At 37.4% G+C, this 25,838-nt stretch overlaps 1 protein-coding gene across 5 annotated transcripts in view; it reads right to left on the minus strand.

The window, feature by feature from the left end:
• The window catches only part of PTPRC (protein tyrosine phosphatase receptor type C), a 126,244-nt gene that overhangs the window by 61,998 nt on the left and 38,408 nt on the right, over positions 1–25,838 (minus strand). For 4 of the 5 annotated variants that reach the window (XM_025429698.3, XM_025429697.3, XM_025429696.3 and 1 more), the window contains exon 3: positions 4,614–4,634. In XM_025429698.3, coding sequence (XP_025285483.1) covers positions 4,614–4,634 — 21 coding nt within the window. Of the gene's footprint in view, positions 1–947; positions 1,140–4,613; positions 4,635–25,838 lie in introns of all 5 variants that reach the window. The other variant, XM_025429694.3, reaches the window with a different exon arrangement.

Below are 25,838 nucleotides of genomic sequence, written 5' to 3' on the forward strand. Positions count from 1 at the left end.
TAAACTTTATCAATATGGTATTCAAAACATTACAATGTACCCCCCCAAAAAAATTTCTCAGATAGTGCCATACATACGTGTTTTCCAAACCGAGATTAATGGCAGTGTTAAGCAAATAGCTGAGGCTCTGATCGGAGTATGTCTATAAACCTACTTGCCTCAGAAAACGACAGGATGGCACATTATTTCAGAAAAGGCATAAACAAACCTCACGATGGTTGATTTAGGTACTGAATACGCTGACAGAACTAACAATAAATAAATATAGAATGAGCAAATCACAGATTTATTGGGATTCCGAAGAGCCTCCATGGTCTTCCGTGGAAAGAAAATGCCTCCCACGTCACTGGTAGTTTGTTATGAATGTGGCCACAGAACCTTAAATTAAACCATTAGGACTCTCAACCTTGATTATTTTTTTAATAATGAAAATATCCCTGGAGGAAGTGCACATAGCAAAACTGGATTATTCATCCTCAGTGTGGTTTTTTAAAAAAATAATTTGTCTATCTCCACTAATTTTCTGATATTGAGAATCTGGAGTTGAACAGAGAAAGGTTCTTCTTCTGAATTACAGCCAGGGAGGGCTAGACTGACAAAGCCTTGAAATAGTGAAATCTGATGTCCAGAGCTGCGAAAAACTTAAGTAAGCAGAAACCGGGCCGATGATGCAGAGCGTGTAGCTCAGAGGTTGCCCAAGAAACTCCCCTCCTACCCCCCAACGTGACTTGTGGGGGCCCCCCTTCCACCCCTCCTTGCCAGTATGCATTCATTACTTTGGTCAGTCAGTATCGCATGAACACCTAGACGTCCTACACTTTGCACACTTGAGTAACATCACACATAGAAACTGCACATAGAATTTAGAGAAAAGCTGTTCTGATAACTTTCGAATTCAAAAAGACGAGTGCTCCCAAACTCATTTCAATTAACACTTCTGTGCCAACCTTTCACATCATGAGAATTAGCATTATCCAAAGAATTCCGGGATTCTTCAGTCGATGTACTGTCTGGACTAAGAGGAGGCGTGGTCTCTGATGAGTAATTTTCTCTTTCAGAGATGCTTGGGAGTGAGAATGCAGTGGTGCGGGTGGGTAAGGGGTCGCCTGGAGCACTGGGCTTTTCTGTTGAGTTCAGTCCTATTGTGTTCATGGGAGATGGAAGAAGGAAAACAAAATAAGTGTGTGAATCATATCCTGCAACATATATTCATCTGAGTTTACTAACTGCCCAGTCCTTTATGGCACGCATATAAATATTTATACATATATGTGTATATGCACGCACAACATACAGACATGATATATGGTCTGTGTATATATACATATATGTGTACACGGTGTGTGTATATGTTAGTAAATACCAAAACATATATACACACATGCGTATATATATAAATATAAATATGGAGGTACAGATGCATAGACTTAGATATAAAATGAGCTATAGAACAGAGGCTAAAGATACAAATGGGGAAGTGAAGTTGAAAGCAATTATTCCCTGCCCTCTTCCCATTTAATTGCTAGATTCTCAGAAGGGTGGAGCACATGCAGAAAGAAAACTGATCAACAGAAATTGTAAAAAAAAATATATGGATATACATATGCATATAATATATATGACTTATCAATGAGGAAAAGAGAAAGAGAAACTCCAAAGGAGATTATAGGAGGACTAGTGTTCCAGGAGAAAGAATGAAAGATAAAATCCTAAGTACAAGTGATTATTTTTTAAAAAATCAGAGTCAAACAAAGCAAAGATTGGGTAAAAGGGAAACAAAGTCTCAGGTACACAAGTGGCCCAAGTCTACAAAAATGTTTTCAACTTTTTGAGAATATAAGAAATACAATTTGAGAACTTGAAATAACATTTTCCGCAGTTTCAATTCCCCTTGGAAGAAAAAACCATGTGAAAAGGTGGTGTTGAAATAGGTATAGGCCCAGCTGACTGGAGTCTATAATTGGTAAAAGCTTTCTGCAGGGCACATTAGTACCCTATACTAAAGGCCTTTAAATTTTTGGTATTCTCTTACTCACAATGTGTATTTCTTTATACAAGAATGGGGGGAGGGGGTGCAGAGATTACACCAAACGTTATTAAAAAACAAAACAAAAAAAGTGCCACATTGTGATTTCTGGATATTGAGGTTATAGTATTTTTTCTACATCATCTATCTTTACCATGCATTTGCTTCTACGAATAGCCAAATTTATGTTTTTCAATATTCAATGAACAAAAAATTGCATGATATTACACAAGTATTTTAACAATTCAGTTCAACAAGAATGGGTAAGAGAACATGGCACGAATAAGGGAAGAGAAAGAAGGGGAGAAACTGTAAAGAGTAGAAGTGATAAGAATCAAGAACCAAAATTAAAAGATTACTGAATAGGGAATTAAGAAAATGGAAGTAGAAAGGACACACAGAAGTCCTAATTTCATTCCCTAATACCAAAGGCAAAGTGAAATTGATGTTTGCTAAATAGGTAAAAAAAACATCTATACCCTCTTGAACTGCCCCAAGGTCATGCACATGAAATAATGTGGAACTCTTCTGTGGCTACAGAAATCCAAAGTGATAGTACAGTTGTTACTATCTTTGTTTTCCAGGGAAAATTTTCAGTCTCTAGAAGGTCGTAACCCAATAACTCCCAAATAAACATATTTACTGACAAACTTTCACCCATAGTACAAGTCAACAGATCTAGCTAAGTAATAGGCAAGTGGCTCCTTCTTGGCTTCAGTGTAAAATTGTAAGTCTAGCTTGACTTATTCTCTCATCTGCTCATTGTTGAGTAAGAGGGAGGCATGGGGGTGGAAGAAAAGACAGCAGAAAGGAAGAGAGGGAGAGAACAGGGAAGGGAGAGAGGGAGGAGCTTACAATTCTATGCAATAACATTAGTACACTTTCATCATTAGAGACTTGAACAATTTCTCATTTGTTGTTTTCAGGTTAAACTATCTTTGGTGTTGGCAGGATTCCGCTGATACATCCACTTTGAGAGAAACGTCCTAATGTCGTCCCTTTATCACCCACTCCCACTTTTCTTTTAGATTTGAATTACAAAGAGACTAATGGGAAAATCACTCCAAATACCTCGCATAATAGTGCTGTGCTTCGTTGAAGAGTAGCATTCCTAAAGATTCTATCTCACCAAGCAAATTCACTTCAAGATCTATGAAAAAATGGTGTTCAGAAAATTGCCTTCCTACCTAGAAGCCTTAATATTCTTGCATATGTCTGAAGCTCAATGCACTTTCCCTAATTCAATGGAATAAGAATTTAATTCAGGATCAAAAAAAAAAAAAAACCACACTCCAATTGCCAATTCTACATTGTCCTTCATCTTCACTTTGGAGATACTACTGGTTTCCATTGATCATTTTCGAGCTGGCAACATTCACCAGAGCCATTCTCGTTTGCATTTGGGGTCACTATTTTGACTTACCTGATGTCATCACTTGGAGGCTTGACAGTTCAGACACAATGGGAACTCTCTCAAGAAGATGATGAGTCATCTACCATTTTAAACATTCACTCCCCATCCTACCCCCTTCTTCCTCCCCTCCTGCAACAATAGCTAATTTATATGATTGAAATGAACTTAATCTTTTGTAAAAGGTGGAGATGCTAAAATGCATGAGAGTAGCCGGCATAAACCAATCACATCTATGCACTAATGATTTTCATGTTTTTATGAAACTTCTCTGCCATACCATGCACCTATAAAATCTTAATATTACATCTTTTAAAAAATAAGAGAGTATACTACTTACACAGATTCAGGAATGTTTTATTATTTTTCACATAGTTCTTTGTTTTAATAGTTTGGAATGAATTTTAATTACACAAATAATTCCTTTAATTACCCAATTCCCAGAACATTTTGAATGCACCTAACTGGAACTCTGCATTAGAATTATGAAATCAGAATTATCGTAGTGGCTGTACTTACCTTTTTATTGTATAACGTCAACCATATGGTGAATCAAGAAATCAGTAATACATTTTAAACAACAATAACATTTAAATGATATAACTTATTTTCTTATTTTGCATGTAGTATGTATGAAGTTATTTTTAACATTTTCATTGTTTAAACTTAACTTATCTCAGGGTTAGAATATTCATTAAGGCTACTAATTCCATTGTGACAATAGAACTTAGACATGATTATGATAAAATATCTTACTAAACTCAAAGTTTCTCATTTTTATATATATGTATATACATATATATAATATGTATAGAAGTCTAATTTCTCAGATAATTCCTTAACCAATTTTTGAGCTACAAAATTTTGTGATCTAACTTGAACTGTTTGTAACGATAAAATTTAAAGAGATTGGAATCCTGCCATGTAATTTATTACCAAGTTTAAGAAAAGCTATAAATTATACACAATAATATGTATACAAATGATACATTCAAGTAGTTTCAAACTTTATGTCTTATAAGCAGGAATATTAAGAACAAGAAAATATCAAGAATGATTATTATAACATTCGTCCTTATAAAATGATTTTACTAGATAATATAGAAAATTCTATCAACATTAAATACGTAAATTTGCAAAAAAATAAATAAATAAAATGCAAATATTAATTCTTACCAGAACTGGAAACATTCACTCCTGAAAATAAGAAAACAAACATCTCTTAGAAAATGTCAAATTTCATATATATGTGTATACATACATGAATACATATACACATTATATATATATATATATATATAATCTCCATGCTAGTTAACATTCACAAAGTGGCAATTTTCAGTACATTTTACCCCACTGAAGCTACATTCCTTCGCTGAATGTCATGTTTAGAAAGCCCAAGTGTGTGTGTCAAAACTATGTTATTAGTTTTTGAATCTCAGGTAAAATAAGAAAAATAATAAAATAAAGGAGAGCTATTAGAATTAATCTCAAGCCTGCAAAAGATTCCCCCAAATTGATTCATTTATTTAGATAACGATTATTTATTGAGTGCCTACTTTGTGCTAGACATTATGCCACGTTCTAGGGATATAACATAACCAAGATGTAGAAATTTCCTGTCCATTGAGCTGAGTTCAGTGTGAGATATAGACCAAAAAAAAAAAAAAAAAAAAAAAGTCATACAATGTGATCAATGAGACAGAATGTGCTATAGAAGCACATAGAGGGATCATCTAATTTAGACTTCCAGGGTTGATGGCCAGCTGGTGGAGGAGGTAATAGAGAGGGTTTCTTGAATACATTTAAGGTGTGACCTAAAGGATTATGGACAGTTAGCTTAGTCCTAGAGGAGTAAGAAGTTGGGATTTGTCCTACAGGCTTTCGATAGCCATCAGAGAAAGGTGTTTAAGGGAGGTCTAATGCAGAAGCATTTTAATTTTTTATTGACCCTGTTGTAGAATGGAAAATGGGTTATCAGGGGACAGAAATATCGGGAGACCAAAATAAAAACGTGAGAAAGATGATGTTCTACATGAGGAAAATGGTACCAAAAAAAAAAAAAAAAAAAGAAAGAAAAAGAAAAAGACACGAAAAAAAATCTGTGAAATATTTGAAAGCAGTTATCAAGATTTTGTGGATCCTTAAAAATAAAATAAAAGACTTTGTGGATCTTTGCAAGTAAGAAAGGCAGGGATTGAGTCAAAAGGAAAACGTTCAGGTTGATGGTTTAGCATACTAGGCAATTACAGTTAGGTAGATTATGGAGGCTTTCACCAAGCTAAAGGAGAAAGAAAAGCAAAAGACACAGGAAAATTTGGTATGTTTGAGACTTTTGTTTAAACATGTTTAGTAATATGTGGAGGTGGAGGTTGGTAGCTCAGGATGTGCATTTGGGCTAAGGCTCTGGATCAGCATATAAATGGATATTGTGGCTACAAAGGGGAAGGAGATCCCCAGTCATAAAAAAAGAGGACTGCCCAGGATAGAATCCCGAAGTTGAATAAATATTAAAGGAGAGGGACAGCAAAGGTGACTTAATTTTCTATGTAGGAGGGAAATTGAAGTCAACAAGAGTTACGAATAGAGGGTGTTATCAAGAAGGAAATAAATGAAATCAAATGAGATGAGAGCTAACGTGGATCGATTGGATGGATTTATCAAGTGGGCTGGTGGGAATGTTGGAAAATCCAGTTTTATTGCTGTGATGGGAACTGGATTGAGTCTGCAGGGGAGTGAGGCATGTTTTCATCCCCCTTCTTTGTAATGGCTATTAACAAGATCATAAAGTTCTTTCCCAAATGATAGTGAACTGATGTGAAAAGGAATCAAGCATCAAATAAAATAACAGGTGCACTAGTATTTAAGGCACCTTCCTGCCTTGAGGTTTTATTTTCTGATCTGAAAAAAAATTTTTCCCCTCAGAAGTATCATCAGATGAGTATGACCCAGTAGTCTTCAATGATGTTCCCTGGCTTACTCCTTAATATAAAAAGTATTTGTGTATTATATGTTATATATTATCATGTATTATTTATATTATATATAAATCATAATTATCAAATTATTAAAGTATATATTATTAAAATTTATACTGTATCAAATATTTTCTTACTTTCTCATTACTTTTTTTTTTTTTTTAAGATTTTATTCATTTCTTTGACAGAGAGAAAGAGCAGAGCACAAGCAGGGGGAGCTGCAGAGGGAGAAGGAGAAGCAGACTCCCAGCTGAGCAAAGAGCCTGATATGAAGCCCATTCCCAGGACCCCGGGATCATGAACTGAGCCGAGGGGAGATACTTAACCGACTGGGCCCCCCAACGGCCCCTCATTAAAGTTCTCTACTTTTTCTCTTCTTTTTTTTTGAATAGAAATTAAGTAGATCAATTTATTTTTTTGTATATTTCACAAGTATAATTTTGGAAGGGCCATTTGACAAATTTCAGCATTAACTGCCAACTCTATATACATGTTCAACAAAAAAGGCATTTACTCTTGGCCCTTTTAATACAGGCAGAGTGTCCTATTGCATCACAAATGAGAGATGCAGTAACAGATCTGAGAGCTTATTAAAAGAAATTAGGTGTTTTTTCCAAACGTTATTTGGTTGATAACATAATACAAACATAACATGAATGGTTTCATGACCACCAGCAATTTGCAGAATAAAACCCGTAAGTCTACCTACTTCAAAGGCCAAAACTAGTGAAACAGTATTAAATTTGGTTTTTAAATCCTTAAATTAACAATCGCAAAACGAGATTTCTTTGATCTCAATTTTGTAAGGTGTGGTGGGGGATCAGGGGGAGAAAGGATGGGGGCGCGGCGAGAAGACTGGCAGTGCATGCTGAGTTTCAGAGTTGGGACAGTGGCTCAAATTAGTCATCCAGATTAGGATAGTGTTTTAGAAAATTAAACATGTGTCCTAAATGTGGCATATTGAGAAGGACATTCAAGGATGATAATTCATCAGCCCTAAATACCATTTAATGAAAGCCATCTGGAGGTTTGAGGGGTAAGCAAGATGGGGGCAGGGTGAAGTAAAATGAGGTGAAAAAGGAAAATGAAAAGTACAAGAAATGTGTTTAATGCTGGGAAGTGTGAAAAGGCCACCAGAGAAACTTCCTTTAGTTGACACTCAAGTGTGCTCTTCCTCTAGGCTACCTGCCTGTGGATCACCAAACACCAAATTTACAGCACAATTTAAGCAGAGATTACATTTCAGCTTTGATAAAACTTCACAAGTATGGTTTTGTTACATCAAGTGAAAAGAGCAACTAATTCCAACTTTTGAAGTAAGAACAAGTAGAGAGGTCTCCCTCGGCCTGCCGTGATGAATAGTTAAGACTTATTTTTAGGTCAGCAGCACATGAATATTGAATAACTTGTAAATAGACTGCAAACATGCTGCTGCCAGTTCATCAAAACATTCCAACAATTTCTTACTATCCCAACATGCCAAGAACTGTAGTTGTTTTAGTTAGATGTAGCCTCCCAAAAAGAAAAGTTTCACAAAGTGTACCACCAAAGTAGGAGCTACTGGACACAAAACAGGTAATTTATTCCAGACGTTAGCCAATTTTCATGAAATATTTGTTACCCTCAACTTCAGTACACTCCAATATTCATTTGTAATAAGCAAGACAATTAAAATTAGCCATTTTTCAAACCACAACTCTGAAATTAGAGAAATGGACAATTAAACTCATCTAGTCAACATCTTCATTCAAGCAATGGTGAAACAGTCTGCAAATAATGTCAATAAACTGAGATTTGAGGCAGAATAAAAAATAGAAAAATTAAAAACCTATCACAAGCACCAATAATGGAGGCTAAGCAATTATACCTACAAATTCTTGTTGACAGGTCTTTCCTAATGGAAAATCCTGAGATTTTAAGTACTGTGACTTTACAGAAGGCAGGTTGGTTTAATGAGGAAACTTTTAATAAAAAGGCAATCAACAGTATTTTATTTTGGGCACTTACTCAGTATTTCACAGATCCTCAACAAGTTTTGAGGTAGGTTAAATATCAGCATTGTAATTTACAAAATAAAACTTAAGAGGTTATATCACTTGTTGTAAACTTTAGCAGGAATCCTATCATGGTCAAGAATAACATGGTCTCTGTGATCTTTCAGATTAATCATCTCAGATGTGTAAATTTAATGTTGACAGCTTGCAAGTACCCACCAAAATTTTTTCTTAAAAAGACAAGATATCACAGAAATTCTACTTTGGGGTATTGCCTATTCTTAAATGGATCCTACAATGATCATACATATTGTGGAATAATCTACTTGCTCCCATCATAAATATGTTTATATATAACTGATCTTTAAAATTACAAACTAGAACATTACTGATTTCATTGCTTTCCTGCCTTTTGGGGTGGGTGGAGCAGGAAGATCATCAGCAAGTCTCACTGAGAGCGCTAGGCAGCCTTTAAGCTCAGGTGCTATGCTCAAGGCACCATTTACAATGATTTGGGGTCATAGGAAAGCAAGTACACAGATGGAGCCATGATCTAGAAAAGATGCCTGGATCGAAAAAGAGGGGAGGTCCTGTGCAAGTCAAAGACAAAGAAAAAAATACTATCATCTCAGGCTACTGATCTTCATTGTCATGCTATAGCATATCACCTATGGGAAGAACTCTTAAAAGAACAGTAAATATATCCCAATGAAGTCTGTTAATTAAAATTCTTTACTAACTAGATAAACCACAAGTAAAATTAAATTGGTTATTTTATTAAAGTGACATCTATAGAAGCAAAATATCTAATATTTTAATGCATGTTCCACCTACCACACAAACGACTCTAAAGGTCACAAGTATAATTCACTTAGCTTACTTAAAATTATTTACCAGAATTCAGCTCATCCTGACATGGGTTCCTGGGCCAACTTTCTCAAGGATTTGTTTCAGTATAAAGTTCATTTTACTTAAACAAGTCTCAAATATTAGTAATTATACAGGATTAAGAGTGGTTAATGAACAACTGAGAAATTATAAGAAAAACATTATTCTGTTCGAAAATATAGAGCAAATTTTAACAGTGAGGACATACACTTATGCTTCTGAATAGACTAAACAGCACAGCTGAACAAGATTTGAGTCAAAGAGGCAAGAAAAAAAGGAGGAAAGGGCCACAGGAGGCAGAGTATCGAAGCCTTTTGTTCTAGTGGCCCCCGAGTTGACTTAAGCTCTTTCATTTGTTACTAAAATCCATGACATTCAGTGGCCTTGTGCAGATATGCTATGTTGCTTAAGCATATCTTTTGTCCTATGCAGAACATCTCATTTTGACTTTTATGAAAATTGCAATTCGTGTAATTTACATAAGCTTTTTTAATGTAGAAAGTTCTCTACTTTTCCTTCATAATTCATACTTAAGTATTGTTTTTAATTTACATGATTTGGAGTTTTGTCCCTCCTCTTGTTTAGTTAGCTTTCATTTTTCTATCACATGTAAAATAATATTTTAATTTTTTGTTTAATTTTTATTTTCCCGTTAGTAGTTTTCTCCTCATTTGTTTTTATTTTCTTCTAAATCAAGTTCTTAGAATTGTGTTGATTTCCATAGGAAGTAATTAGGAAAATTAAAGAATATATATTACCATAGAAATGGCTGACAGCTCTTGTGTTTTAGGTGAAAGAAAAAATAATCCTCATAAGCATAAATAGTTTAGCATATTGCCACATTCAAAATGTTCAAGTTAATTTGAGTGTGTAAACACATTTCATATGATACATTTCTTTAAGAAGTCCATAAGTTTTTAGATATCTAAAACGATTTTGACATGCTCCTTCTCAATATAAAGTCCTAACTCCTTGGAACTTGAAACAAGTTAATTTTATTCAGTAAGTTCAAAAATATTTATTGTTTTGCTGGTGTGATATTAGGTGTTAGTTTGAAAACGTAAAAGGCATGGTCCTTTGCTCTGGGAAATATTACAATCTGTAAGATGTCTATATCCTTATCAATAGATAACTCCAATGATCTGAAAAGACATTTCGGTCATAGGTGAACCTGATGATGACTCATAATAAAATTCTTGCCATTGGTGATCAGCAAGTCACACAACAAGATGAGGAGAAAGAGAAGCAGCCACAGATGTGTAGCTAAGTGCCCTGCTTAGCCGTAAGTGGTCGATAAGTAATTGGTGAGTGGTTTTGAGCAGGAGTAAATGCAAAGGAGAAATCCAACAGCTCTGATGACATCACCTTTGGGAGAGAAGCCAGGAGCAAGCCTCCTTATAGGCTATGATAAAGACATTAAATTTTGTTCCTGAGAATGATGGAAGCCATTGGATCAATAAATGTAGAACAGAAATCAAATAGTAGATTTGATGACAAAGAAAAGAGGAATCCTAATGTTGCCTGTACTAGATCCGTCACTAACTCGACAGACCGCGCTATACTCTATTGTTCTGATTTACTAGTTTGTTGCACCAAAATATGTAGCACAAATGATATAGGACTTGTTATGGAACGGATTTATCATTTGTCAGATATTTAGTATGGAAATGGAAAAAAAAGGATTGTTGGGATAATAAAGAAGCTTTCTATTTTTTTAAGGTAGGCTTATTTATTTATTTATTTATTTATTTATTTATTTATTTATTAGAATGAGAACATGAGTAGTGGGGAGCTGCAGAGGGAGAAGGAGATGGAGGCTCCCCACTGAGCCGGGAGCCCAAGGACTCAGGGCTGGACCCCAGGACTCTGCAATCATGACCCGAGCTGAAGGCAGGTGCTTAACTGACTGAGCCACCCAGGTGCCCCAGGTAGCTTCCTTTTTCACATAACCATGAATACTAGACTAAATATGCTGGAAATGATTCTAAACAGTAGATTATTCATCAGGTCACATACATGTTAAATACCCCAGAGATATTAATTTAATTCTAACTGCTTCAAAAGCAATGAATTTTGGGGGGGGGGGGACCTGGGTGGCTCAGTCTGCGAAATGTCTGACTTTTGATTTAGTTTCAGGTCATGATCTCAGGGTCCTGGGATTGAGCCCTGCATGGGGCTCCACACTCAGTGTGGCATCTACTTGGGATTCTCCCTCTCCCTGTCCATCTGCCCTTCCCTCCACTCATGCTCTAAATAAATAAATAAATAAATAAATAAATAAATAAATAAATAAATAATTTTTTTTTTTTTTAAGGCAGGGAATGTCTTTATTTTTTTTTCAGGGAATGTCTTTAAACGAAATATGTGGTATATAATATTTTAATCCAAGAGGTGAAAAGGAGAGCAAGATAAATTACCAAAATGGAGAAGACAATTCCTTGAGTTCTAAAGCTTTTTGAGGAATCACACTGAAATGATATTTTATTATCATTAATTGCTGATATTTATTGAGTGTTCACGGTATGCCAGGCACCGTACATACTATGTCTGTTGCTTGTATTTTCTCTCTTAAGGATCACAACACCCTATGAAGCTGAAGAAATCAAGTACGTTAGCCAAGTTCACAAGGCCAGTACATACTAGCCCAGGCTTGAACCTGAGCAGGTCTGACTCTGCAGACGGTGCTGTCAACTCTCGGGCTTCCTGCTTTCCTCATTAATTGATCCTTATCGCCTTTCCTCTCCACCTGACCTTTCAGCATGGAAATTCTTTAAGCCAATGTGTGAGGTTACATAAAGATTGGTATGTATTAAAAGCTCATTAGCTAAATAAAGAAGCATCTTAATCAGGATTGGACTACAGAGTAAATGACTAATGGTGCTACAAGTGCTAAAATAAACTTGACCCTAAATGTAGACATTTAGGCTAAATTATAGTTTGCTGGATACATGCTCTATGTATGGCAGAGGTAAATACCAGAGAAAAATCAGAGGTGTGTCAATTTAATTTACTACAGAATATGATTTTGACAGGAAAGTCAACCAAACTACAGTGACATCCAACAAAAAGTAGTGCAGCTCACAGACTTCGTGTTTATCTGAGAAGAGGCTTCCATAGCTCGGAAACAGAAAAATAGCTTCTCTCTAAGTGTATATCTACATCTATGTATTTCTGGTCTAATCATGGGCCCGTTCAACATTTCCCCAAATCCTTTAATCTTCAATGCAACAAAATTTAGTATCCGTGGCAAACAACGTAATATCTAAAGATGGTTCACATGATCATGCTTATGCTCCATAAGTTTCTCAAATTGAATATGCGTTTTCCTTTACACCCTTTTATCTCAGAATCTGATTCTAAATTCCTCTGCTGGGTGCTTTTTCAGGATATTTTGCAACACTGTAGCTTATTTTATGTTTTACTTCATTTTCTTTATAGAGTAGTACACCCACAATCTTTTATCTCTTTGAAAGAAGATTCCAAGTCTTTAGCATCACTGTTTAGACTCAATATGAGACTAAACTTATTCCCATAGTCACAAAATCCCTATAAACAGATTTTTCAGTCCCTGTACCACTTCTAGTCAACATGATAAATCACATGAAAATTACTTAGGCACTCAATAAATCTTACGGAAGCACACTAACATGAACTTTCAAAAACAACAAACCACTTCCTAATTTAAGTTAATGTCCTTAAGAGAATATTCAGGAACTATAGCAATGCAACTTGAAATGACATTAATTTCAATAAACCATTATCTACTAGATTTCATAAATTAAAAAGGCTTTCAATTATCTTTAAAATGTCAAAAAACTTAACTACAAATCTCCATGGGGGAACACCTAGAAAGATAATCCACATTAAATAGCCTAGTTAAAATCTAACTAATATCTAAAGGACACATTCTCTTAAAAAAAAAAAAAAACTACAACACTGTAATGACTTATATAAATACAAGCAGTACAGGAAAAAATACTTCCATGGAGACTGTTTCTACCTATCAGATAAGGTAGATAGGTGAAGTTACTTGAATATTTAGAGGCGACGGTACCAAATGTCTGCAGTACTTGGTTGACACCTTCCATCACATTTTGTGATTCCTCCTAAAGTAGATGAGCAATGACCTCAATTGTCTATTGCATTGTACATATGCAGACATTATCAGAACATTATAGAAATCATAGGATGGAGCGACTGGCCGAAGCCTCATCGTTAAGAAGACCTGCTCAGACCTGTCGCGTGCAATATTTAATTATTTCTTGTCCTACTCCCTCTGCTGCAGCACATTGTGACAGTGATCTGTGAGACCAGTGCAAAGCAAGAGGACTCACGGAGCTATCTCACCTGTTTGCCATAGGCAGACACCCCTGGACTCTCTATGCCCTGGCTCGTGTAGAACTTCAAAGTAATCATATCCTGTTAGTGGAGCCAACTAGACTTGGAAAAAGCAAATAGACGTCTGCATAAAGGACTTAATAACCAGGACATAATAAACACCTATTTAATATTAAGAAGTTGTATTAATATAAATAGCATTAAAAAATATATATATATATAAATAGCATTAGGATATGTTAGTGGGGATTAAGAGGGTGTGTGTGTGTGTGTGTGTGTGTGTGTGTAGACAGGAGGGTGGGGGTTATGTGTGTGTGACAATAAAAAGAAGGCATCAGTTCTTCTAAAAGTATAAACTGCACTGAGCACTCTGAAATTCTATAAATATAGGAAACAAATGCAATGAACTAGAGCATAGTAAGCTACTTAGTGTTTCTACGTATTATCTTTTTTTTTTTTTTCTTTTAACTTCAGTCTTCTGGGACAGCATTTTCTACACTTTTTAAGTAAGCACCTATTTTCGTTATTTAGACAAGGGAATATTTAGAAACATTCCAGTAGGTGGCACCAAAGCTCCAAAAATCTGTAAATCATTGGCCGAGCGCTCTTTTCCATTATAATCCTGTTGTGAATCACCAGTGGAATTGACTAAGTACATTAAACACAGGAAAATGTAGATAACAGAGCACTTGATCTTCAAAGCTGTGTTATTCTAACAGATGTATTGTTACTGAATTTACTTTTCCCAATATGTTTCCTTTAGGACTCAAAATGTTTAAGTGATCCTGAATCAAAGTTACCTTGAAGTCACACCCCTAAGTCCCTGATCAGAAATTTCAGCAAAAACTGGGAATCGGTTGAGTGAAAATGACATTTCAAAGGACCTACTTGGGCTTTAAATACCACCCGTTCCCACCATCACCCCTACCCCCAACCCTGGCCCCCGCCCCAAAGAAATGGAACGTCATTTCCAAAGGAATTTAAACGTCTAATACGGCAAATCTAAGAACAGTGCAAGGACAGAAGAGTGAAACAGAATAGATGAAATAAATACTTATTCTCAGCATCTGCCCTAAAATGAACGGTGGCATGTTTTGAAGGCTGAGAATGTATATCTGACCTCTATAAATATAAAGGCCATACAAAAGTGAAATAAGCACATCAAGACAAAAAAAAAAAAAAAAGGATTGGCTAAGACAGATGTGCATGGTTTTCCTTGTTTAGTAAGGCAAGATAATAATAAAGCACATAAATAAAAATCAAAAGATCCTACTTTTACTTACTCTGTGGACCTGGTATATGATCCACAGACCACAAATCCCACAAATCACATCAAATTAATAAGTATCTATGGGGTAAGCACTCTGTGCAAGGGACAAACAAGTTTTGATCTGGATTTCAGAGAAACGTAGGAAATAGTCTTTCCTCCACTAGCTTGTCAGTAAATATAATAATGACAGCAGCAGTTTACTGAAATGCTATTATGTATCAGGCATTATGCCAGCAGCTTTGCATGTTTTTGCATTTAGTCATCCAAGCAAGCCAGTGGGTTAGCAAGTATTTTTCCTCTTTTATAGGGAAAGAAACTGAGACTCAGAGTTTAGTAAATTGCTCATAGTCACACACCTAGGAAATCTGAGATTTGAAGGAGTGTCCACCTCCTCATAATTTATTTTCCTCTTCTTTACTCAGACCTTATGTTAAAACATCGGTTGTATTGTTATTATGCCTGGAATCTCACGAATAAAACAGCTACTGCTCACCACCAGAAAATAATTTCAGAGATTTCCAGACATGTGGAAACATAGGATGTGAACATCCATTGACGTGTAGTTCCTTTGATAGATAAGGAAATTAAAACTCAGTGAGCTTCAATGCTTTTTTGATTTCATGCAATTTTGTAAGACCCATAATTCCCAAGCTCCACCAATTACCACAGAGTTGCAACACACTTTAAATACAAATGGACATTCGAGAAACACTAGACCAAAGCCTCTAACAAGAAAGACAGAGATGGAGATAAACAGAAGAGAGACTTGGGAGAAAGAGAGACAACGCAAGGAGCCGATGAAGCCCTGACACCAACTGTAATTCATATCCTCAAAAACTGAGACAACATGGTGTTGTCCTGAACAGAGAGCAAAGGGTTATAAAAACCAACATTTCGAGATTAAGAAAGGAAGCCAACAGATACCGGATCAAATACTTGAAAACAAAACAAAACAGCAGTACAGTAGAAAGAGCCATTTAAAATGCCAAAATATCTCCAAGGGTTTATGTTTGTTTGCTTCTGGAAAGCAGGAATTGAGGATGGGAACCAGGATGGGGACAAAAGACTGATCGTTTTTACTATAAACCTCAAACTTTCAAACTACACACACACATTTGAATAAAAATACAAATAAAGTTATCAGTATGTAAAACTGAATTGAGCATAAGGAGGGCAAAAGGCATAAGGCCTGGAGTAGAATAAAATCAAGGAATTCATTATTAAATATAGCAATCATATCTAGCGGTCTCCTAAAGAATTTTTATGTGAAACACCACAGATATTCTTGTTCAGTTGTGAGGACATATGAGCACGCAAACACATTCACCTCTAAAACCAGGCATGCATTTATATGTCTTTTACATTTGGCTTTAAGACATTATATTATCAAGTTCAGCCATGTTGATGAAACAAATCCCAACAAAAATTAATAAATACAAGATGACCTTCCATAAAAGATTAGTTATTTTGCCTTTATTTTTATCTTTAAATAGTTATCTGTAAGTCAGGGAGAAAGACAAAAAATTAGATTAACACTTCCTGTGTACTGATGGTCAACCTGAGGTCTTTGATTTAGATTCTCAAGTCTTAAAAAAATCCCACAGTCAAATTTATTTCGGAAGTATTTCATGGTAGATGTCCCTCAGAGACTTTTATAAAGTGCTAACATATTAAAGGCAAAGAGAAATTTATGTAGCTTTGTTTAACCCAGAATCTTCCAGAACCATTTGCCACCTACCCATTTTTTTTTCATGGACATGGTATAAACATTGTCATGAAACAAGAGGATTGTGGAACCTCAGTGGAACGCACTTTATGAATCTGGTTTGTATCAGTTACATATAACTTTATACACACACACACACACACACACACACACTCACACATAGAGAGAGAGAGAGAAAGCGAGAAAGAATAAACACTATTATAATCCCAATTAATACAAAATTAGGATTTGTATTTGCACCAGATTAAAATTTCAGATTAAAGCAGAGTCAAACTTCTGGGCTGCACCTCTCCAGGAGATTTGAGGTGTGATTTGTGCAGGGGTAGTTTCTGAAAGCTCTAATGGAGATTACCGTGGGGAACAAGGATTGAGAATGATCCGGAAAGGTACCTCCCTTGTGCGTGTACGGTTAACCCTTGAACAGCACAGCTTTGCACTGCACAGCTCCACTTACATGCAGATTGTTTTATGGGACAGTACTGTGAACATTTTTTCTTTGTAATTTATTTTTTTCTAATAATTTACAATTTCTTTTTTTGTTAAGATTTTATGTACTTGAAAGAGAGAGTGAGTGAGAGAGGACAAGTGAGAGAGAGAGAGAGAGGACAAGCAGGAGGAGGGGCAGAGGGAGAGGGAGAAGCAGGGAGCCCAATGCAGGACTCGATCCCAGGACCCTGAGATCGTGACCTGAGCTGAAGGCAGACGGAGCCCCCCGGGTGCCCTTCTTTGTAACGTTCTTAACAGCATTTTCTTCTCTCCAGCTTACTTTATTGTAACAAGACAGCATGGGAAACATATAAAGATATGTATGAAGATATAAAAATATGTGCCAGTAGCCTGTTTTTCTTACCAGTAAGCCTTCCAGTCAACAGTAGGGCTCTTAGTAGTTAAGTTTTGGGAGAGCCAGAGGTTATACTTGGATTTTCCACGGTGCAGGGCAGTTGGCCCCCTTTACCCCCTGGGCATTCAAGGGTCAACTGGACTCTAAAAACATTTCCCAGAATAGATTTACAGGGCATACCTCGGAGATATTGCCAGTTCAGCCCCAGACCACCACAATAAAGCAAATAGTGCAATAAGAGAGTCAAATGAATTTTTTGGTTTCCCAGTGCTTGGGTTATATTTACACTATACTGTGGTCTGTTAAGTGTGCAATACCATATGTCTAAAAAATGTGCATGACTCCAATTTAAAAATACTTTATCCCCCCCCCAAAGTTCTAATCATTATCTGAGCTTTCAGCGAATCATAGTCACTGATCACAGATCACCACCACAACTATAATAATAATGAACACGTTTGAAATACTGCAAAGAGTATCGAAATGTGCCACAGAGACACGAATTGAGCCAATGCTGTTGGAAAAATGACGCTGACAGACTCGCTGGAAGCAAGATTGTCACAAACCTCCCATTTGTTAAAAAAAAAAAAAAAATCTGGTGTCTGTGAAGCACATTAAAGCCAAAGTGCAATAAAATGAAGTACGCCTGTATTCTCATGTTAAATGTCAGTTTGTTTCTTGGCAAAATACCTGTTTTTATTTGTCTAAATCCAGGGATAAGTACCTAATTTATAAAATATACCTCAGATAGCAAAAACTTTCTAAGTATATTAGTCCCTTTGTGTCTGTTTTTGTAGCTGTGGGTTTTCTGTAGGAATAGAGCAAGATCATAGCTAAAGAAATAGAAAGAGTCACCGAAGGATGTTTGTCTAGGTGATGAATTTGCTTTGTCGGTGTCCTTAGTAGTAGTAATAATAATTACTATTTAATAATCAGCCACTATGTAGATGGCACTGCCCTAAATAATTTTACATATGACTTCAGGTAATCATTACAGGAACCCCACAATGTAAAAAACACTATCTTCTTTTTATGGATGAAGCCTCAAAAAATAAATACGTTTGTGCAAGGCTAAAGAGTGTGGTTTTTAAATGCACATCTGCCTGACACCGAAAGCGTCGGGCCTGTTCCAACCACACTGTGTCTTAAGGGAAAACCTGGGATGCTGAACCCAGTCGCTGGGTGAAAGACCTATCGCAGACTGAGGTGGGAGTCAAATATCACGTGTGAACCATGAAAATGGGATTCAGAGGTAAGCCGCACATGAAAATTTATTCTTAAGAACTGCAAAATGCTGAGTAATGACTATGAGAGAGAGAGAGAGAGAAAAAAAAAACATTTCTTTAGGAAAAAGAAAAGAGGGGAGGGTGTGGACAGGCCTGTGACCAAGTAAAGCCAAGGTATGGAGCTTTCCCTTCAGTCTTTTTAGGCAAGTCCTCAAGGAAGGAAAAAATAAAACATGCTTGACAATGGCTTGGCCTTACTATGCCCACCTGTAACACGGAACAGCACGGAAAGCTTGTGCTAATGAAATCTGTACCTCGTAGGGGCACCTGGGCGGGGGGGAGGGGGGGCTAGTCCATAAAGCCTCTTGACTCTTGGCTCCGACTCAACCACTGAGCCACCCAGGGATCCCCTTGGCTCCGACTCAGCTCATGATCTCAGGGTCCCGGGATCCAGCCCCCCGTGGCTGCAGCTCCAGCCCTGCAAGGAGCTCCATGTCCAACACGGAGTATGCCTGGGGTTCTCTCTCCGCCTCTCCTCCTCCCCCTCCCTGGGCACACTCTCTCTCTCTCTCTCTCTCTCTCTCTCAAATAAATAAATCTCTTTTTTTTTAAGTGCTGTAAAAAAAAAAAAAAAAAAGGGAACCTATATCTTTTAGAAGAAATGGGTGCAGGAGTGAATGGGTAGGTGAGCCACCCGGTGGGGAAGGAAGCCAACAAGGAAGGGGGAGCACCGTGTCCTGAGTCCACTTCTGGAGTTAGTGACTCACAGCATCACCCATGAGACCTTTTTTAATGAACAAGGAGTGGACTCTAAACAATAGTAATTGTGTGTGTGTGTGTGAGCTACGTACAAGATAATAGGAAATAAGCAGAAAATAAATGCTAGGTTTGGGGGAGGCCACCTACCAAACCAGGCCCTTATCTCCCAAACAGAATCACATGGCCGCTGAAGCTGCACAAAAGCCTTCTCTCCTGAAGGGAAGGGTAATAGAAGCAAAGGCTGATAAATGCAACACTAACTTCTCATTTCCTCTTAATGAAAACTCTGAACAGAAACCTTAGATTTGCTTTCAGAATCATTAAAGGAATCCCAGGTTTAACGGGAAAAGGTACACTTTCAAACAGAGAAGGTTTTCAGTGTGTTGTTCTCACGAGTGTGCTGTTTGCACAGCTAAAAGCTAACAGCAGTGTCTTTGCTGCTCTTGTGGTTTCTTGTCTTCGTTGTACTTCTGTTTTTCTGATTCTAAGTCTTTATAGGAAAGGAAGAGGCGCAGCTCCTGTGGTTAGACACACAAGCAGTCCGAATGGTGAAACGGGTTGCCATAGCACCGGCATAATCAGTTCTATCTCAGGGTTAAACCACAACTTCTCCAGTTCATGCTGAAGCTGTCTGATTATACATTTAACTGCTACAAAAAAAAAAGAAAAAAGAAAGAAGAAAGAAGAAAAGAAAGAGAAAGAAGGAAAAGAAAGAAAGAAAGAAAGAAAGAAAGAAAGAAAGAAAGAAAGAAAGAAGAAACGAAAAGATAAAAGGAAGAAAGAAAACAGAATATCAGGTCGATGTGCTTTTATTTCACCAAAAGGGCATCTCAAAGATAAGGTGGGTTATTATGATGATTTGTTTCCTGGAGAAAACACTTCGTTTGGGAAACATTTGCCAATGGTGTTTGAAAGACCAAAGAAGCTAGATCCAATCTTATCGTTCGTGACATAGAAGGTCACCATCCCTTTGGCCCGCGATGGAATTGGACTCGTGAGTCGCCCAATGAAACTTGGAGAAGACAGATCACAAACGAACAAACCAACAAAAATAAGGCAAGTCTGGTCATTTGTTAATAGATGCCGCATTCCTTGGACTTCAAGATTGTGAAATGAGACAAGGCCATGGTGTTTCCTACATGAGCAGAACCCTTCGTCACTTCGTCGCTCTACTGCCAGGACGGTCTGCATCACACCATTTGCAGGCAGATGTAAATAAGTCGAGTGACTTCCTTCAAATCCCACTGCCGCCTCCTGAGAGGTAATGCCAGACAACACAGAAGTGCATGCGAGCATTTGCTGCCTTGTCACAGGCCATGCTTCCACCCTCGCTGCCGACGGGTATCCAAGCTGAGTATTTCTACCAATTGTCTCATATATTCGACTAAAAGCAATTGTTTCATGATGCAGAAAAATATATTTTTAAATGTATTAACATACATAAATATTAAAAGAATAAAAAATTTTTTTCAATTAAAAAATAGTTTAAAATCCATAAATAACATATCCCAGAAAAGGTCATGAGATAATAATTTCTTTAGCTTCTTTGGAAAAATTTCTAGTGGGTCAGTTTTCCATGCCTTCCTTAAGTCAGAGAATTCATCCTCTATCTTGAGTCAAAAAGAGACAATTTTTGAATGCCTCCTATTTTTATACTATCTTTATGCAGTATTATTACTCTTGTTTTATAAGTGAAGACACATGAAGACGATAGCTCAATCCCAGTCCACCAGATGCCAAAACTCCTGCATTTCCTACTAACCAGCTCGTGCCACGTCCTGGAAGGAGAGGATTCAGAGCACGCATGTCATAGTATTCTTTTGAACTTCAATAACTAACCCTTGAATATCTAACACTCGGGGTCTCTGCATTCTTCCCCTTTCCATTGCTTTCACCCTAGTCCAAGTACTGCCCATGTTCTAGTTCCCTGACTTTTTTTTTTTTTCTTTTTGTACTGAGCTCTATGCCCCGTGTGGGGCTTGAACCCACTACCAGAGATCAAGAGCTGCACGCTCCGCCTACCTAGCCAGCCAGGTGCCCCTGCTTCACTGACTTCTATACTCAGTTTCTAAACTGCAGCTTCCTCCCCTTTCTCCACACATGCTGGAGGATTGCCACATCGGTCTACTTTTTAAATGTACCGATATGTTTCCTGTTAAAATAGTTTAGAAATTCCCAAATCTTTACTATTATTGTAGAAAGCTCCTCGCACTCCATCTCCAACCTGCCTTTCCTCTGACATTATCAATACGCTTAAACAAAATCCCTTTTTTTCATTTCAAATTCAGCTTAAAGGCATTTTATCATAACCCAGCAAGGCTTCAGCACACGCCCTCCCCTCTCTCTCTCGGTTTACCGTGACCCTAGCCTGGAATATCTTTCCTTCTTTTCATGACCCTAAATCTGAGCCATTTTCGGATGTGGCTCAAATTCCAACTTCATGACAGTTTTCCTGATCTCCCAAGGCTACCGAATTCCCCTAATGTTTAGAGCGATAATCACGTGTACCACTCTTAGGGATGCGTATCACAAATTGGATTATGTGATGAGCTATCTTTTTACAGGAAGTGGTTCCCGTTAAGACCATAGACTTTGGAACCAGCACACAAGAGTTTGGATCTCTCCATTGCAACTGTCTAGGTATGTGGCCTTGGGAAAAACGACTTGCTGTCTCTGAGCATCTGTTCCTCATCAGTTAATCCATAATACCTACTCAGAAGGTTCTCATGGCTACTAAATAAGACAGGGCCATGTCTGTGAAGTACCAAATAAGCAAGTCAGCACTGAGCACCTCCTCACTTGGAACTCAGTACCTGGGTACTAACCATTGCTATTCATCATCATGATTACATCTTCAGGCATTTGACTCTATTTGTGTTGCTCAAGGGCACCGGTGAAGTTGGCATCCCTTACATCCCACACAACAGCCAGCTGACGGAAGATATATAACAAATATTTTTGTGTTTTTTTATATTTTTGGTTTTAATCTTAATATATTTTTGTTTTAATCTTAATATAGTTTTTTATATTTTGGTTTTAATCTTAATATAGTTTAATCTTAATCTTAATATAGTTTTTTTATATATTTTTGGTTTTAATCTTAATATAGGCCCATGGTCCTATGGAAATAAAACTTTGAGCAATATACTTTTGAAACTCATTGTAACACGCGGCATGTGTAATTTCTCCTTTCATAAGATGGTATTGCATTTCCTCTTGGCATTTTCATATGCTCTCAGATTTTCATATCTATCTACTTTATGTCATGCAAGGAAGAACAAAATGCAAAACTGTACCCAGAAAGGGCTGGGCTTTGCATTGTACTCAAACTGATACGGGTTTGAATCCTGGTCCAGCCAACTGGGGCCTTGTGTGGGTTCAACAATGCTTGTGAGCTTTACTGTCCTTGTACGTGGAGACAGGATCATCATACCTAGTGGATGAGAGGTTGACAAGGGGATTAGGTGGAGGAATATTTGTAGACAGCTTTCCAGAATGGCTAGCAGGCACCAGGTGGTGGTAAAAAAAAAATATTCATTGCAGTTAGTACCAGTCCATCCCTGTGCCTTTTCCACTTGTTGCCCATCAGTGGACAAAATACGGGCGAGGGGCAAAGAGGCCTTGGCTCCGGGACAATTTTCAAATGAAATTCAGAAATTCAGTAATAGTTCAAACTATTTTAAGAACCTTATCAGGGCTGAGCCATCTATTTGTATAACTGGCACACAAAATCTCTCTCTCTCGCTCTCTTTTGTTTAAATTATGAGTTAGGTAAGAATCTCAGGCACCTGGGTGGCTCCGTGGTTGAGTGTCTGCCTTCAGCTCAGGTCATGATCCCGGGGTCTGGGATCGAGTCCCACATGGGGCTCCCCACAGGGAGCCTGCTTCTCCCTCTGCTTGTGTCTCTGCTTCTCTCTGTGTCTCTCAGGAATAAATAAATAAAATCTTCAAACTCTTAAAAAAAAAAAAAAGAATCTCTCTGTGCCTAGTGTCTTGAATTCTGGATTTGGGCATAATTGTTCTATGATTAGTCAATTTTTGCCCAGCAAGGAATAAAAGACAGTTGCATCGCCAGCTTATAGGATTGAGTATATCCCCTTAGCTTGAATGTGCTCCATCACATCCAATGCTGTATTTTATCATATTCCTTCTGCACTCTCCCTCATCCTTTGGAAGGCTTCATTTCATCAAGTCCAAGTCTTACAGGTCATGGTAAAGATCTCAACCGTCAAACCCATGGGATCTTCCAATGACCTATCTTCTATGACTCGATCTTCCTGCCAGCAGTGGACACAGCTGCCTCCCATAGATTCCCACGGGTTCTGAACCCAGGGTTCCCCTCACCAAGGTGCTCGGACAATGCCTGTGCCCTCCCGTCTCGAGGGCCAGCTTCCTGGCAACCATCCCCAAAACTACCTCAGAACGCTCTCACTGACTGATAGAGATCTGCCATCTGTTTCTTAAGTTTAACAACTGTAAACAAAAAAAGTTTTTTTGCAGCTGGAAAGAAAAGGATGTGACCCCTTTTTCAGCTTCATTTTTAGTTTACTTTTCCACCTTATTGATCAGCAGAGGCACTCCCGAAGTCAAAAGAACAACTTAGGCTCATGTCAGGCCTCTGCTCAAATAGTCACCATTTTAAAACCTCAGGACATGGCTCCTTTGGACTTGGGTCCTCGTAGTGTCCGGTGCTAACCGGGGCCTCAGAGAGGCCACCAACACCCCGTGTATTACCTTTAAAACTGGTTTGACTGAATTAAGTTATTTAAGAACAACCACAACAATGGTGAGTCCTTCAGCTATGTTTGGAGATCTCTGTGGACTTTCAACGGCCTGAATAAAATGACTCATTTCAACCATTTCTTTTACTTATTTTTATCCTTAAGATAAAATCTTATTTTAATCTTATATAGCACCCACAGCCTCACTTTTGAGGTATAGTCCTTGATTTTGAGGCGGGAATAGTATGCCAGTCATTGGCACAGTTCTAGAATAATGCTTCTAATACTCTCCAGTTATCCTTTCAAATGAAATCAGCAGGTACAAGAAACATTACCCCCGCATTTCAGAACCAGGAATGTAGCTGTTGGTTGGGTGAGGCTAAACATGAAGGAAAGAGGTGCTGCCTCCTGTTCATAGTAATAATACCTCCCAAGAGAGAAGGCCCCCATATTTTGATTGATCAATTGATTAGCATATTTTCATAACTTATATCAGAATTTACAGAGAAAGAAAAATATTTTTATGTCTAACCTATGACAAGGGAAATCTGGTTCTTGACGCAGTACGTCATTTCATGTCACAAAACAAAGAGTAACTTTGGACTGCAATAATTCTTTTTTTTAAAATATTTTATTTATTTATTCATGAGACACACAGAGGGAGAAGCAGGCTCCCTGCAGGGAACCCGACACGGGACTCGATCCCAGGACCCCGGGATCATGCCTTGAGCTGAAGGCAGACGCTCACCTGCTGAGCCCCCCACCCCAGGTGTCCCTGGACTGCAATAATTCTTATGGAAAATCTCACAAGAAGTTCATAGATTTAGTTTCTTTCTTTTTTAGGGGGACATTATTTTGTTTCTTTATAATAATCTATTCCAGTTGATCCTAATAAAGTGGGAGGTGAGGCTAAAATTAAGTAGATTCTTATTATCAGCAGGATATTACCAAAGGCATATACTTTTTAAAAGAATAAAAGCTAAATATCGGTATTGAAATAAAGGTAAATTTGAGGCATGTTTATTGAGAAAACATTAGGATTTTTTTAATAATAAATGCTTCGTTCACAGTCTATCACATACTTCAACAAAATTATATTTTCTTTAAAATTTAGATGTTTGTTACTCACAAAAATTAATTCCATGTTAATGACTACAATTATAGGACAGCAGAGTAGTGGCTCAGTCAGTTAAGCATCTGACTTGGTTTCGGCTCAGGTCATGACCCCAAGGTCATGAGATCAAGCCCTGTGTTGGGCTCCCGGCTCACTGGGGAGTCTGCTTGAGATTCTTTCCACTCCTTCTTCCTCCCCCTCTCCTACTCCCCCTGCCTGCACTCTCTGATGCACGTACTCTCTCTCAAATAAATAAATTAAGAAGATCTTTAAAAAAAAACCCTACAATTACTATATTCATAAAATGAATAGAATTGAGAAATAATTCAATTTTGCAAGGATGGCTGCAAGATTTGTTAGAGTCATTCTTTGCTCTAAACCCTTGAAACCAGGCCTTCAGATCAGGAATAGGTGAGAATCGCATACTCTATGACGTTCATAACTTTTAAAGGGTTATGCAAACTAATGGTGGCAATGATCAATTTCTGAAAGTAGAGTGTGAATTCTCTTGGTTTTAAAATATATGGTACAATTAAATAATTTGTA

This window comes from Canis lupus, chromosome 7 (assembly GCF_003254725.2).
Source record: "Canis lupus dingo isolate Sandy chromosome 7, ASM325472v2, whole genome shotgun sequence".
Classification (NCBI taxonomy): Eukaryota; Metazoa; Chordata; class Mammalia; order Carnivora; family Canidae; genus Canis; species Canis lupus.